Source organism: Meles meles, chromosome 1 (genome assembly GCF_922984935.1).
Source record: "Meles meles chromosome 1, mMelMel3.1 paternal haplotype, whole genome shotgun sequence".
In the NCBI taxonomy this organism is placed as follows: Eukaryota; Metazoa; Chordata; class Mammalia; order Carnivora; family Mustelidae; genus Meles; species Meles meles.
In genome coordinates, this window is record NC_060066.1 from 1,872,062 (window position 1) to 1,887,359 (window position 15,298).

At 65.8% G+C, this 15,298-nt stretch overlaps 1 protein-coding gene across 1 annotated transcript in view; it reads left to right on the forward strand.

The window, feature by feature from the left end:
• The window catches only part of TSNARE1 (t-SNARE domain containing 1), a 90,549-nt gene that overhangs the window by 69,523 nt on the left and 5,728 nt on the right, over positions 1-15,298 (forward strand). The window contains 3 exon segments of the mRNA XM_046020542.1: positions 2,898-3,056; positions 13,556-13,628; positions 14,602-15,031. Coding sequence (XP_045876498.1) covers positions 2,898-3,056; positions 13,556-13,628; positions 14,602-15,031 — 662 coding nt within the window.

The window sequence follows — 15,298 nt, forward strand, 5'->3', positions numbered from 1 at the left end:
TGGATTTTGGGCCCCGGGTGCACCGACGAGGGGCCCTCGGGGACTGTTGGGCAGACCCGGGAGGCTTTCCGAGCGCTGTGCCCGGGCGGCGTTCCCACTGGAGCCGACGGGCCCAGCCCCCGGGGGACGTGGCACTCATGCCCCTCTCTGGGGGCGGCACGGTCCCTCGGCTTCCCTCCCGCTGCTGACGCGTCATCTTCACGTGCGCCTGCTGACACAGCGAGGTAGTTCCTCCTCTCGCTCCTTTCCCTGAGTCTGGGCGGGGGTGCCCGGGGGGGTGGGGGAGGCCGGGGGACCTGCCCGGTGGCACAGCGAGCGAGCGCCCTGGGCCTTGCCGTCTGGGCCGTGGTGTGAGTGCTCAGCGAGGAGACCCCCTCTCGGTCCCTTTTGGCGGGAGCGAGGGTGTCCGGTGGCGCCCAGAAGGGACGCAGGACGGGTCTGACCAGCGGCGCAGCAGTGTGCTGAGCACCCGGGGCTGTGGGGCCCTGGTCCGCGGGACACCGAGGCCCCCAGCGTGCTGCGCTGGGCCAGAAGCCGCGGCTCGGCTCCGTGCCAGCCCCTCCGCTGCCGTCCGCCCACACCGGGAAGGGGAGGCGGTAATTGCCACCTTGGACCAGTAGCGCTTGTCAACAGATTTTGTAGATCTTTTATTTTATGTTCATTTCTCCACGTATTTATTTCTGTAAAGGCTTCTGCCGACGCTGGGGGAAGAGGTTCCGCCCGTCGTAGCGTGTTGTGGGGGCAGAACGTTGGCTTTGGAAGCAGAGCTGGGTTAGTGGGGGCCTCTCCCTATCCCTGGGGCACCCGCACCGCCCCCTCTTTACCCAGGCGTGAGCATGCCCACCTGACAGGTCGTGAGCCCCACTGGAGAGAGGAGCGCTGGCCTCTCGCCTTGTCCCTGCCGTGGCTCCCGGGGCTGGCCCTCGCATGGGCACAGGGCCTTCTGCAGGCCTTTGTCCAAACTGGGCTGAAATCGTTGTCTGTGACTTGTTGGTTTCTGTGCCCAGCCAAGCCTAGTGGTACGCGGGGCTCTCGCCGTCTTCCGGCTGTACCCCCGGGACTGGCGCAGGGTGGGCCAGCAGGGGCCGGGAGAGTGTGCGGGAGGGGTGGTGCTCTCCCTGCTGCCGAGGCCATGTGACGGGTGCCTGGTGGGGGGCCCATGCTGGGCCCTGCCCTGGCCAGCACCCTGCCCTGTGGCCCCGAGTGGCATGGTGGGGGGATGAGAAGGTGCTCTTGTCACGGAGGGAAGAGAGTGGACAGGCCGGTGGTAGTCTCCAGAGCCTCCTTTGGACTGCCCAGTGCGCAGTGTCCAAGAGACGCAGAGCCTGCAGAGGGAGGCTCCATGAGGGAAGGCCATTCCTGCATTTCAGTCCTGGCCCATTGCCCAGACACATGGAGGGGGCTCGACCAGGGCTCGGGCTGGCATTGGGAGACCGGGGGCCACCTGTACCCTGCCCTCTGTCCCCATGCCAGCATGATCTCTGGACAGGGGAAGGGTGTTATGCTCAGAGCCAGCACCTAGGGCCGGAGTGAGGGCAGGAGAGTTGCCGAGGAGGCCCGGGTGCAGCTTGGGGGACAGGGTCAGCTCGGGAGGAAGCCGCTGCATCCAGGGGGCCAGGGCAGCCCCTCCCACGCCCCTGGTCTCAGGCGTACTGTCCTTGTGGCTTCTTGCCCTGGGGCTCCTCCGCATTGGAATTGGAGCCTGGAGCCCCAGCTTCACATCTGCCTATTCCGGGTTCCTTGGCCTCTTGGCCTCAATGTCCTTATCTGTAAAATGGACTCAGGGCTCTTTGCAGGGTGGTCGGAGGTGTCAGAGACTGCTGGTGGGAGGAGCTTGGCCATACTGGGAGGCATGGAGCCTCGGGTCGCCAGGTGGCTCAGCCCCTCCTCCGGCCTTTCCTGATGCTGATCCCCTTCTCTTACAGACGCACACACACTCACACATGTACACACGTGTAGCTACACACCCACACACCCCAGCGGGGATGTGAAGCCGAGCTCGGCTGACCTGGGGTTGGGGAGCGGCTGTGAGCCGGGGCTTGGCTTTCTGATGGGGGAGGGGCTGAGGCGGGCATGGCTGTCGTCTTTGCTGTTGCACGTTTTCCTGTGAAGCCAGGAATCCGGAGTGGGACCCGGTCCCACCTCCCACCCTCCCTCACCCCTGTGGGTTGCGCAGCCTGGAGACAGCCCCCCACAGGCAGCCCTGCACGTCCACTCACGTGTACTCAGAGTCCTATCAGAGAGCAGATCGTTAATTGAAGGAAAAAGCCACATTTTATTGAATTCCAGGATTAGATAAATTAAAGCAATCGACACAGAACGGAAAGTCACAAAAGGCCCCCTGGCACCCCTCCCCCGGGGTCCAGTCTCCGTGAAGGTGTGTGCGGGACGCACCGTCCCCCGTGGCGTGCGTACCCTGCTGTGTGGATGGCCACACCTCCGTTTCCACAGCCCCTGCCTGGCAGCTAGACCCTGACTGTGACCTGTGGCCGCCCCCAGAGTGGACTTACAGGCTCACAGCCCTGTGAGCTGCATTTGTGTCCATGTGTGAAGGGGCATTTCTCGGGTGTCACCAGGAGCTGGGGACGCAAGGGGTCTGAACTCCAGCAGGGCTGTTGGTGGGGAGCGGGGGGCTGCTGAGTGCGTCCCGAAGCCAGGCCTGGGGTGGCCCGAGGTGGGCTCGGGGTGTCTGTTGGATCCTGGTCCCTATAGTGGCCCCTCGTGGCAAGGCCCCGTGGCTGTGGGTCCTCTCTCCTCCAAGAGTGAGGGCTGGGGGCCCTGCAGACCCCTGGAGGCCGCTGGTGCCCAAAGCCGCGAGCCCGGGGAGCAGCTGTGGCCTGAGCCGGGTTGGCAGCCTGGCATGCCCTCGCTAACTGGTCTGTCTCTGTCGCCGGCAGAGTCCCCGGGCTCCTTTTGCTGAGCTGCCTGACGATGAGAAGATCTTTAACGGGAGTGACAGCATGTGGCAGGGCCAGGAGCAGGCGCTACTTCCGGAGATCACGGAGGAACACCTGGAGGCCGTCTGGCTGCGCGAGGAGGCCATCCTGCAGATCGAGGTGAGGACCTGGCTTGCGAAGTGTGCGTGGGGGGTGGGGTGTGTGAGTGACGGGGCCACTCGTCACGAGTGGTCACGACGACCACTCCTGGACGTCTTCCCGGGGTGCTGGAAGTGCATCGGGAGCGCAGCGGGGACGCTGGCTGCATGGACAGTGGGCTGAGCCCCCTGGCCCCCGCGTGCAGATGTGGGTGGGTTCTCTTCCCCCCCCCGCCGGACTCTGTCTCTGTATCTGCCTGGGACATTGGAGCTGCTTCCAGGGCTCCGTTTCTGGATGCATATTCTCCGAAAGCAGCTTCTTCTAGAAAAACAAGAACCTGGGCAAGTTGGTAAACTGAGTCAGCGGCACAGAACCTGTTGCCGTGTTTGCTGTCCACCGTGGGAGAAGGTGGATGCCCCCCCCCCCAGGGAGGCAGAGCTCGGCCCCCTTGCTTCTGGGGACCCGTTCCTTCACACTGTCCTCTTCCCGGAGGGGAAGGTCCACCGGCTTGTGGCCTGGGCAGGAGGCGGCACGGGGACAGGGACAGGGGGCTCCCCTCTGCTGAGACATCCAGAGGAGGACCGAGCACACACACAGGGAGCCCTCTCTGCTGGCACGGCAAGACCGGCTTCCCACCAGCAGCTGAGAAAGCGATCTGAGCACCACTGCCCCGAACACACGGGCTGCTGGGGTCCTGAGAGGCGGGTAGACTGACTTGCCTCCTCTTTGGCTCGAGAACTCGGGTCCCTGTAGGAAGGGCCCAGCGGCCCCTCTGGCACACTGTCTGTGGGTAGTAGGGAGAAGGGGCAGAGGTTGGGAGGCTGGGCAGCCGGGTGGGGGCGGGGGGCCATGCCGTGCTTGAGGAGGGGGCCTTGTCCGGGTGCTGGGAGCCAAGGGCAGGGCCCTGGGCATAAGGACATGGGCGGGGCGAGGGCTGCCCCTGGGAGAGGCCAGGAACCCCTGAGCAGGTGAGCGCCCACCTCTGAGAGCGAACATGAAGGGGGGGCCTCCAGGCTGGGGTTCCGAGGAGCCCCTGTGTAAGTAGGGTACCTCCTGCGTTGGGCAGCCCAGGCCTGGGTCCTGCTCTGGTTCTTTGGGTGGTCACTAGGCAGAGGGTGGGTTTTACCAGGGCTGATCAGCCCACCTGAGCTGAGAGGGAGGGGCCTGGGGCCCCGGCCCCCTAGGACCTGGGGTAGTATGGAGCTGCCTGAATTCAGCCAGTCCCTCTGTGGCCCTCAGAGCCTCAGGGTGGTCAGCAGGGGGGACCACTATGGCCAGGCTTGCAGGAGCTAGAGTCTCCATGTGTGGCACAAGGGGGACGTGGACGCGTGGTCAGCCCTTGTCTGTGGGTCCGTCTCCTGGACTACATGGCTGGCCCTGGTGACGGAGGCTCACAGCGCAAACGGAGGGACGGGCTGCAGTGCCGCCGGGACAGGCTGGATCCTGGGGGACAGGTGGGCTGCCCCAGGCCCCCACAGGTCTGGCCCAGAGCCCAGCTGCTTAGGGTCTCCGGGACTGTCTGTCCAGAGCTACAGAGGACAGTGGAGGGGTGTGGCCGAAGCCTCAGGCGTCTGTGGGCGGCTCACACGGCCTCCCTGTTCAAAGGAGCAGGCTTCTTTCCACAGGCGCAGTCTGCCCCCACCCTCCCTTTGTCCCTCCCAGTTCCATGCGCCGTTCCCCTTCCTCTGGCTGCTGGCTGTTGCCGTCCGTCCACCAGAACAGGCCCCACGCGGGGTTTCTGTGCCCGTGCCTGTGCCCAAACCCCTGGCCCGCAAAGCTGGACGCGCTGTCCCTCCGCGCCTTGCTTCCATCCTGCTCGGCTGCTTGCGCTCCCCCTGCAGAGCCGCTGAGCCCTGTGGACGGGCGACTCCGCCCCGCCCCGCCCCCCTCCGCCCCGCCCCGCCCCCCTCCGCCCCGCCCCGCCTCCCTCAGCCCAGCTCCACCCCACTCAGCCCCGCCCCACCCCGCCCTGCTCTGTGGCCCCGACCCTGATCAGCCTCACCCTGCCCAGCTCAGCCTAGCTCCGCCCCGCTTATTCCCACCACACCCCCGCTCAACCCGGCTCCGCCCCCCCACCCGCCCACCCCTACTAACCCTCCGCCCCCAGCTCTGCCCCACCCCACTCAGCTCCGCCTTGTCCAGCTCCACCTGACCAGCCCAGCTCAGCCCCACCCAGCCCTGCTCCTCCCGGCTCTGATCTGCTCGACTCGGGCCGGGCCGCTTACAGGCTGCCTTGGCACAGCTGCCCGCCCCCCGGCCCCCACCTGGCCTCAGCTGTCCTGTCCTGATCCTTACCCTCCTGTCCCCAAGTACTAGCAGAGTGGCCTAGGGCAGACCCAGGCTCTCCCTGGGTCTCAGCTACCCTCCTGTGGGAAGGGAAGCTTCCCACTAGGGCTGCCTGAGCGTGTGGAGGGTTGGAAGGAGGGCGGCAGGGCCATGCTGTGCGGCCAGCCCGAGACACCCCTGCCCTAGACAGGATCCCGCACCGTCTGCAGTTTGGGCTGGTGACTAGAGCTGGGAAGGAAAGCACCCGTGTGCAGGGGGAGCTCTGGGGACACCACCGGGTACTGGCTGCAGTACCCGGCAGCCGCCCCAGGGGTGGTGTGCTCCTGCGGAGGGGGCCGGGCCAGGCTCTCAGGACTCCGTGACCCCCTTCCTGATGGGGGAGGCCAACTGCTGGGGCCCACGTGGCCTGAGCCCTGGCTCGTCCTGGGCAAGGTGCATCTGGAGGGGCGTGTCCAGCCACCGGCAGGAGTCAGAGGATGGGCCCCTCCGACGAGGAGTGCGGGGGGCTTGAGGCATGGCCCCCCTTCCGCCAGGCTAGTTCCGGGGCTCTCTGGGGCTGCTTCTCCTTGGCCCTGATTTGGAAGCAGCTGGCCTCTAGACTCTGAGGGACCTCCTAGGGCCCCTTCCTGACAGTGCTCCTGGGTGGGCTGTGACCTGGGCGACCCCAGACCTCCCATGGCTCTGAGGGGCTCGGTGTCAGGGCTGCTGTACAGTGGGAAGGGCCGTTTCCGTCCCACTGGGAGCTCGGGCTTTAACTGGGCGTGGGTGGGAGGAAGCAGGGCCGCAGAGGCTCCCCATTAAGCTGCGTCCAGAGCTGCTGCCGCCCCCAACACCGTGGGCTGGCCGGTGACCGGCGGTGGGCAGCTTTGCCCCCAGGCCTGTGTGCCGGCCCTTGGTGGTCTGTCCGTCCACCACAGCTGTGCTGGAGCCCCGCCAGCGGCCAGCTCCTTCTTCTCTCTGGCCTTGGTGCTCGCCTCCTGGGAGTCCGGCCTGTGGGGCTGAGCCCCCACTTCCCGTCCTGTGCTCTCTGCAGCAGATTGCGCCTGGCAAGGCCGTGGCCAGTTTGGGCAGAGCTGGCCCCTCGGGCTGCAGCCTCTCGCATCCCTTCCAGCCTTAGATCCCCTCTCTGAGCCCATTCCCTAGCACTGGGGACACCCTCAGATGATGGGCTGTGGGCAGCTGCCTCTGAAACCTCGACTGAGCCCCTCGTCCAGAAGAGCAGAAGGTACGTGTTCAGGGCCTCGTGCTCCAACGCTGCAGGCCAGGAGGCCCCTCACTCCTCTCTCCCAGGAATGAGGCTGCCCGGGAGGGTGGCTAGTCCCGTGTCCTCACAGCAGCGGCCAAGCCCACTGTGGTCCAGCCTGGCCTGCCACCACCAGGGCAGCCAGCGGTCCTGGCAGAAAGGGGAGTCTCGCTGTGGAGCCTGGGGGGCTGCTGTGGCGGGAGCCGGAACTTCCTTGTCCCATGTAGGGAGGGGCCGGCTGGCCTCTGGCAGCTCTTGGTGGCAGAGGGGAAGTGGAGTTCTGGCCCAGGGTCGAGCCCCAGCCGTGCTGCTGCCTGGCCATGGGAGCGCCAGGGGGTCTCCTTGGAGCTTCGGTTTCTCTGTAAGACGGGACCCTGGTCTTGGAGACTGTTGAAAGACTTAAGGGAACCCAAAGGATCTTTGTGAGCCCCCAGGTGACCGTGCACCACGGAGCTCGGCTGCCTCCAGGGGCCTCACCTGGGCAGAGCCAGATCTGGCAGGGGGGAGGGCAGGGTGTAGCTCACAGCTGGCCCCCATGCCCCCCAGCCCCTACCTCACCCCTCTCTGGGAGCTCCTGGAGGCCTGTGCCCCAGTTCACACCGCAGTTCACACCCCGCCGAGCCCGGGGCAGGTGTGAACTGACTAGGGGTTCACCCCAGCGGGAGGCTCAGGGGTGCTTCTGTGACCCAGCAGTAGACAGCCCGTGGCCTCACCTGGGCTCTGGTGGTCGAGGCGGTTACGGCGGTAAGACGTGTGGGTTGCTGCTAGGAACAGCATGGCAGGCGGGTTGGGGGTCCCCCAGGCCCTCCAGCACCGACCTGGGGAGCACACACATTTCTCTGGGCCCTTTCCGCCAGCTGCCCTGGCTCTCTGAACCCGCTGGCGCCTTCCTGCCCGGACCCTGTTCCTCCAGACGCTCCAGCACCTTCTTCCTGCTCTGTACCTTCTGGGCTTGGTGCAGGTGTTGTCCGTCTGAATTTCCGGGTTCCCCTCTGCGTCGTCGAACGTACCGTGTCACGGACCATCTTGTGATTTTTCTCTTTGCGAGAACGGAGCCCATGGTCGTCGCGGTGTCCTGACTACAGAGGACGCGCGACATGATGACTGTCGTGCAGACAGACGGCTGGGTGGGAGGGTGAGGGACAGGTGGGTGGGAGACGGATGGAGGGGACGGAGCGATGCGTGGCGCGCGGGCGGCTGCGCGGGGGCCGGTGGAGGCAAGAACAAGTTTACGTGCGGGGCCTCCCGAGCAGGGCTGGGACTTAACGAGGAGGCTCGGTTGCCTGTTTATACGCTGCCTTACCAGCCCTCACAACAGCCGCGCGAGAGCGAGCGCTCCTGTGTTCCAATTTTATCCGAGACGATGCGGAGGCTGAGAGAAGCCGCGTCACTTGGCTCGGCCGTGCAGCGCGAGCGTGGCCGGGCGGGGCCTCGAGCCCGGGCTGTGCTGGTGCGCGTGGCACAGTCCAATCCCTGCCCCTCTGTGGGCCTCCCCCGGGGCGGGGGAAGGGTGCAGGCGGCCAGGGAGGTGTGCAGGGCCCAGGGGCTGCTACCTAACCCTGGCTGAGAACCGCTTTTCCGTCTGGAGGGTGGGGCAGCGGGTCGCCTCCCGGGGCCGCGGAAGTCCAGCAGGACAGGCCGTGGCTCCAGCCAAGCACCTAGCAGGCTTGCCGGGCACGGGTCTGGCTAATGGAGCTGGGACTCGAGTCGTGTGTCCATCCGCTCCTGGCCTGGGCGGCCCACCGGGCCTGACCACCGGGTGTGCTCCGGGCTCCCCCTGCCGAGCCCCCTCACCTGATCTCACTCCCCTCTGGGGCGGCGTCACCTGACCCAGCACAGGAGCTGCTCTGTCGCCAGGGCTGCGTGGCAGGCCCAGGAGGGAGGAGGCTCGGGATGAGGGGCCTCCGCAGGGCAGAGCCCCGGGGTGCCCTCCTGGAGGTCGGCACGGTGCAGCCAGAACGCGGGGGCGGGGGGTTGACGGGGTGGATGACTGTGAACCCGTGAATAAACCAGTGAGATTGGGCGTTCCGTTAACTGGAACAGTCGTGCTCATAGGCGGACGGTTGCCAAGATCCTAATTGTGGGAAGAGCTCGTGTGGTGGAAAAAGTGCTGCGGTGTTTTCTTGCTTCTCGTTCCTGACAGCCAGGGGAGCGCACAGGTGCACGCGCGTGCCTCGCGGGTTTCCCGTGCCCCGTGCGAGGTTGTTCCTCCGCGGTGCCAGGAGAAGAGGAGCAAGAAGATCCTGTGAGAGCTTTTAACGAGTTCTAGTTCCCGAAGCAGTCCGGAAAGTGGCTGCGCGATTCAGACGTTCACGGAGTGAAGGTGGGAGCCTTCCCGTGTCTCCCGCTCTCCCGGCCACCGCTGGCGCCGCCTGCCGTCCCTGGAGGGCGCCGTCCTGGGCAGCTTGGGGCGACTTCTGGGACCCCAGTGCGGGCCCACCTTCCCTCAGGCCCGTGACCAGCCTGGCTCCGAGCCCCCTACCCCGGAACGAGGACCGGCTTCTGCTGGAACCTGGCTCCCACCGGGGCTCCTGGGAGGCCCACATGTCTGGCGTATCCTCCAGGGGAGCCCAGGAGTTGGGTCCTACTTGCCCTTGGCCTTGTTTTCCAGGAACCAAAGCATGTCCAGGGCTGCAGGCACAGTGACCAGAGGGACACCGTCCCTGCCAGTGGCCTGTGCCCAGATGTTCCCATTCTGCATGCTCCCTCCGGCTTGAGGCCGCCTGTCCACACTCCCTCTCTCGGGTCATCCCTCTCCTGGCAAATTGGCAGCTCTGTCCCCAGAGCCGGCCTTGACTCGTTGCCCCATCGATGCTGCAGACGGTGCAGACACCCCAGGAGGCCCCAGCGCCCGGGAGCGTCTTGCAGAAGGCGCACCCCCCGGAACCAGGCACGCTGGGCGGAGAGCCGTCCGAAGGGCCCCACCTCCCCACTCGTCCCTGGCGCTGTGGTGGGGGTCGTAGGTGGGGGCTTGCAGGGGGCTGCTGCCTGGGGGTCCGGGAGGGGTCTGCAGTCCCAAGCTCACCAGCCCCTCCCCATAGTCTGTTTCCCTCCTGAGGGCGGCCCCTCGTGGCATCCCTGTCATCCCGCCGGGTTCCTGCAGCCCTCGGACCTGGCAGAGACCAGCAGAAGCACGTGGGGCCGTGGGACCCCCTCTCGTTCCACCCCGACTTCTGAGTATGGACAGTCTTTATGCAAACAGACGAGTACGATGGGGCATGTCTTGCAAGACGGAGAATGCCAGGAAGGTGGGGTGTGTGAGCACCCCAAGAGCTGAGAGATGGGGTTCTCTGGCATAGGGCGGAGGTCGGGGTGGGGGCTGTGTTAGGGGCTGTTCAGGCCCGGGGAGGAGAGGAGCTCAGCTCCAAGTGGGTCACCAGGCCTCGTGTCCTGACTGGTCAGGGGAACGAGCATTCCGCTCGCCTTGGGGGAGACAGAGTGGGAGCGATGGGCCTTGTCCTGGGTGGACAGTGGAGTGGCCCTGAGTCCATCACGCGTGGGGGAAGAGTCCCGTGGAGAAGCATTTTCCAAAACACCAGAGTGGGGTGGATCTTTGTGTCGCTGTTCCCAGGAGTCTAGCCTGAGCTTCTGTTCAAGACGGATGACGTTTATGTGTCGCTGACTGAGGGGGTCAGGGGTTGTGGGTCTTGGGAGTGACGCAGGGCCTCAGGACGGTCTGCTGGGGACGAGGGCCGGCCTGGCTGCTGCCGCATCCTCCTGGAGGCCGGCGAAGGTCAGGGGTCTCTCGGGCATTCTGAAAAGGGTGAGGCCTGGAAGAAGGGAGGGGGTGTGTGTGACTGGTGACCTGGGTGACCTGGGCTGCCCGGAGGCCAGGGAGTGGGAATCCCCCAGGTGTGTGGCCCCGAGATGGCTCCCCTGAGGCACGGTCCAGGGTGGGTCACCCCGCGTGAGGCCCCCCCACGCCGCTGCTTCCCGTGCGCGGAGGACTCCAGGAATCAGAGCGCGAGTGGTTGCCCTGCACGTCTCTGCTCACGCCGGCTGACCAGGCTGTCCCTGCTCCAGGTGGCCTGTGTGCCAGGCCAGCTGGGCGTGGACAGGAGGCCCGGGGCGTGGCCTACCTGGCTCCGTGTGTCCCGCTCTGGGCAGGTCCCACATGCGGGCCTGGCAGGTATCCCAGTGGGGTTGGGGGCGACGGCAGGGACCTGGGCCAGGCACCCCCAGCTTGAGGCGGCCGGGCCTGCGACGGCTCCTGGCGGTGTTCTGAGGACGGCTTCCTGTCTGGGTGGGAGGGGGTCCGGCCCTGGTGGGGAGCGTTTGTAAAACCGGCCGGCAGCCAGGGCCCCCGTGTGGGCAGCGAGCTGGGAAGCTGCCTTGGCCGCTGCATCTTTTAGGGAGCCCCCCCCGAAATCCAGAGCGTGAGCCTGACTGGAGACACTGTTCCATCCTGGTCGTCCTGGTTTATTGGGGTCAGCAGTCCGCCAGACAGGGATGGGCCAGCTCAGCCGCCGTGTGGCATGGTGGTTTCTCCCCAGGCAGGTGGCCCGAGAGTGCCAGGCCCCTGGGAGGGTCACGGGCTCGGTGTGCATCACAGCACCCCTCCTTGTCCGCTCCTTTGCTGAGGGAGACTGGGTCCCTAGGCCAGCCGTGGCCCCGCGTGGGAGGAGATCGAGTGAAGCAGTGCATGTCCGTGAGTCCTGCCCGTGTGGGTGACACCCCCGTGTACGGACTCCCGGGTGTCGTGACTGCCGGAGTGCCCCACGGCGGCGAGGTCTGGCTGGCTGGTGGCCTGGGGCAGGCCAGCCCAGACTCGGGCGTGATTACTCGCGCCAGCGTTGATTAGTCGCGTGTCCTCGGGAGAGATCCTTGACCTCTTGGTGACTTGGCCTCCCTGTCTCCCCAGGCCTCGAAGTGGGCTTACCGGCAGGCATGCTCACATACAGCGTGGGGAGACTGAGTCACCTTAGAAAGGCTCCTATGAGTCCCAGAGTCCAGGTGCACCCAGGGCCAGGCGCAGGGCCCCTCCGACAAGCCTCCTGTGAGGGAGGCCTTGGTGGCCAAGGTGGAGGGTGGGTGCAATGGTCTGTGCTGGGCCTCTGACAGGGCTGCGGTGGAAACCTGGAAATCTGGGCAGGGAAGCAGTGTGACTGAGGCCCTCCGAGCCTGCAGCCTTTGTTTATGACCTTGACGTCTTGGCTTTGGGACTTTTTTTTTTTTTTTGAGACTTGGGCTCCCCGGCCGATGGCCTTGCTCAGAAGGCTGTGATGATGGGAAGCTTAGAAGAAGGCCCAGGCTCGGGGCCAGCACCGTCCGATGGTGGATGGATGGATGAATGGGTGGATGGATGGTGCCATCCTGCAGAGCTGAGACCCACAGGCTTGCCAGTGGGCCGCCACCTTCCCAGCCGTGGGCTGTTTCTACTGAGTGGCCGTCTGCCTGCACCGTGGCTAAACCTGTAATTGGCTTGTGATCGACAGTCCACATAGGGTTGAGATCGTACGAATTCCTTCATTTCCCAGAACACTCCTAAAAAGAAATGAATTTCCTCGTCCTGTTTTGCGGTGGTGAAGTGACCCTTGTGGAAATCGATCCAGGTTCCAGAACGAGCTGCACAGTGGGTGGGCCCGGGGTCGGATTCCACTCCCGCCTCCCCTGCCCCCCTTGCTGGCCTGAAGGAATCTTTCCTGACTTGGGCTCGGCGCCGGCCATGGGCTGGGCTCCTGGGGAGGAAGCTTTGGTTTTGCTTACGTGATAGATGAGGAAATCTGGCCCTGAGGTGAATGGTCTTGTCCACAGTCACCTGGCCGGCGGGTGGAGGAGCTGTGCCCTGCAAGGTGGCCGTCAGGCAAAGGTGGCCTTGGAGCCAGTGGGCACAGCCCCAGCCGCCCCTCTCTCTCGGAGGCCGTGCAGGTCATGGACCCCCTGGAGTGCCCACAGCCTTTGCTGTCTGATGAGTTGTGCCTGGCCTGAGGGGTGCTGCTGAGTCTGACGGTGTTGTGTGACGTGCCCCCAGCACTGCTCCAGGTGTGTGGCCACATCCCTCACAAGCGGCCCTGCTACTTTGCTGGCAAATGGAGAGAAGACAGTTGGGCCACATGGAGGACGTGAGACATGCTTACATGGGATGAAATCCTCCTGGTCCAAATCTCTACTCCTTGCCATGTTCACTGGCTTCATGAAGCCACTCAGTCTTTCCATGGGACTGGCGTCCATCTACCATCCACCACCCACCATCCGTCTGTGTATCTACCTGTCCACCCATTAATTCACTGCTTACCCATCCATATGTCCGTTGTCTATCCACCATCCACCCACCCATCCATCCATCCGTCCATCCATCCCTCCATCTGCCATCTGTCTACCACCCATCCATCCATCCACCATCCATCCACATACCCATCCATCCATCCATCCGTCCATCATCTATCCACCCACCCATCCATCCAACCGTCCATCCACCACCCATCCACCTGCCATCCTTCCACCCACCCATCCATCCATCCATCCCTCCATCTGCCATCTGTCTACCACCCATCCATCCATCCACCATCCATCCACATATCCATCCATCCATCCGTCCATCATCTATCCACCCATCCACTCTCCATCCGTCCTCCTGTCCACCCCCCGTCCACCCCACTCCTCCAGGCTATATCGAGCAGCACTTGTGTGCTGGCTTGGGCCAGGGGCTGTGAGCGTGGAGAGGGAGAGATGCCCTCCTTCACTCGAGGAGCCCGAGAGCGAGGACGGGGAGTGGGGTGAGCACGGGGCTGACAGGCCTACAGAAGCAGCAGGCGGCGGCAGCAGCCCCGGGGATCGCCCTGGTCGTCTCTACCCGGTGAGGTGCCTTACAGCCCGGAGACACCCAGGGACCTTGGGGTTTGGCCTTGAGACCAGGAAAGAATATTCCGATCCCAGATCCACCACCCAGGGGTGGGTGGCCCAGGCTTGCTCCTGGTTCTTGGCTTTCACCGAGCACTCCCTGACGACTGTGCCCTTGACCGCTGCACTAATGGCCATCTTGTTTCCACAGGGTGACTTGTTGGATGTCAATCGGATCATCAAGGACTTGGTCTCCATGGTGTCAGAGCAAGGAGATGCCATCGGTGGGTCCCCGTGCTACCCTCTGAGCCCCTCCCCCCATGGCCATGTGCCCTTCCCCCCAGGTGTAGGCAGGGCTGCCTCCCAGACGAACGAGAGCCAGGGCGATTCTGGAGGTCTGAGCCTCTGCTGCCCTCCCTCTCTGTGTCCCCAGATGTCCCCAGCCCCTCAGGAAGGCCGGGTTTGGGGAGGCTCTTGCAAGAGGGGGGCACCCCCCATTCTGCTCATTGAGGAGTCTGGGCCTCCGTGCCTCCCGCCCTGGGCCTTCCTCCCACCGGAGGACTCTGCAGGGTGACAGACTGTGCTGGCTGGGGGAGGGGTCAAGGCTGCTGCTGGTGACCCAGCAGAGAACGCTGGACACGCAGAGCCCAGAGCCGCCTCAGGGGTTCCGTGTCTCGGGAAATGGGTGTGGTGGGGGCAGGGCCGTGCCCGGGGCTGTGCAGGGGGTGCCCTGGCAGGCCTCGCGCTGCTCCCCCCCAGGCCCCTGCCTGCCTGGGCTGCGTGTCCTCCTGCCTCACACCCCTGCCGGCCTCGGCGCGGCTGTGGCCGCTGTTCCCACCTCCGCCGAGTGTCTCTGGGCGGGGTGTGCTGACTGTTCTGTCCGCTCCAGATGTCCCCCAGGGGGTCATTCAGTCCCAGGGACAGACTAGTTGGGAGGGGCAGGTGCAGAGGGGAGGAGGGGCAGGCAGGGGCTGAGTCTCAGCCACCGTGGTCAGGGCCTGGGGACCCTGGGACACCTGGAGTGGAGCACCAGGGCTGAGAGCTGCTGGGACCTGAGGACCCCACCGCGTACTGCTGTGGGCGGTCTTACTGTCCTGGATGACGGCCAGGGGCCCGTGTGCCCCTCTGCAGGGACAGTGGAGGCCATGAGCTTGGTGTCGCTTGGCTGGGCCCGGCCCCAGCCCGCCTGCCCCCCCACCACCCCCCAGGCTGGCCACTGGCCTCTGCTTGCCCCTTCAGCCTCTGGTGCCTTTCCAGGGTCCGGCAGCAGCAAGGCCACGTGCCGGCAGAGCTCCAGCCCCGAGCCCGCCCTGGCGGCCCCGCTGCCCGGGCTGGGCTGTGCGCCCCCGCAGCGGGGCCCCCACTCCCGCACCAAGACGCGCAAGCCCCACTGCAGCCCCCAGGAGACGGAGGCGCTGGTACGGAGGGCGACATGCCACTACCCGCTGCTGTTCGGGCGCTGCGGGCCGCCCTCCCGGAAGCACCGAACGTGGAACCAGATCCTGCGGGCGGTGAACCTGGGCGACCTGAAGCCCAAGTGGCGGGACCTGCGCGGGGCGGTGCGCAAGAAGCTGGCCGAGCGCCCGCGGGCCCCCGGCCTCCTGCTCACCCGTCGAGCGCATGGTAGCCGAGACCTTCTCAGCCCCAGCCCCCCTAGGCGAGGGCCAGGCCGCCGAGCCCCTGCCAAGTAAGTGAACCCCCTGGGCCTGCCCCCGTGCTGGGGGTCCAGCGAAGGGCCCCAGGGAGCGGGACCCTCAGGGGAGGGCTGGGGGCCTGGGGGCCTGCCACTGCCCACGTGGTAGCTCTCTGCTTCCCAGTGGGAAACTGAGCCTGGGGTCCGGCAGGGGCCCGTCCGCCGGGGCAGCAGGAGAGCCCGACGTCAGAGCCGGCCTCCTCCTGGCCCCAAGCTGGGAGCCCTGCTCGGGGTTCCCCCACCACGACCTAGCACCGCCGA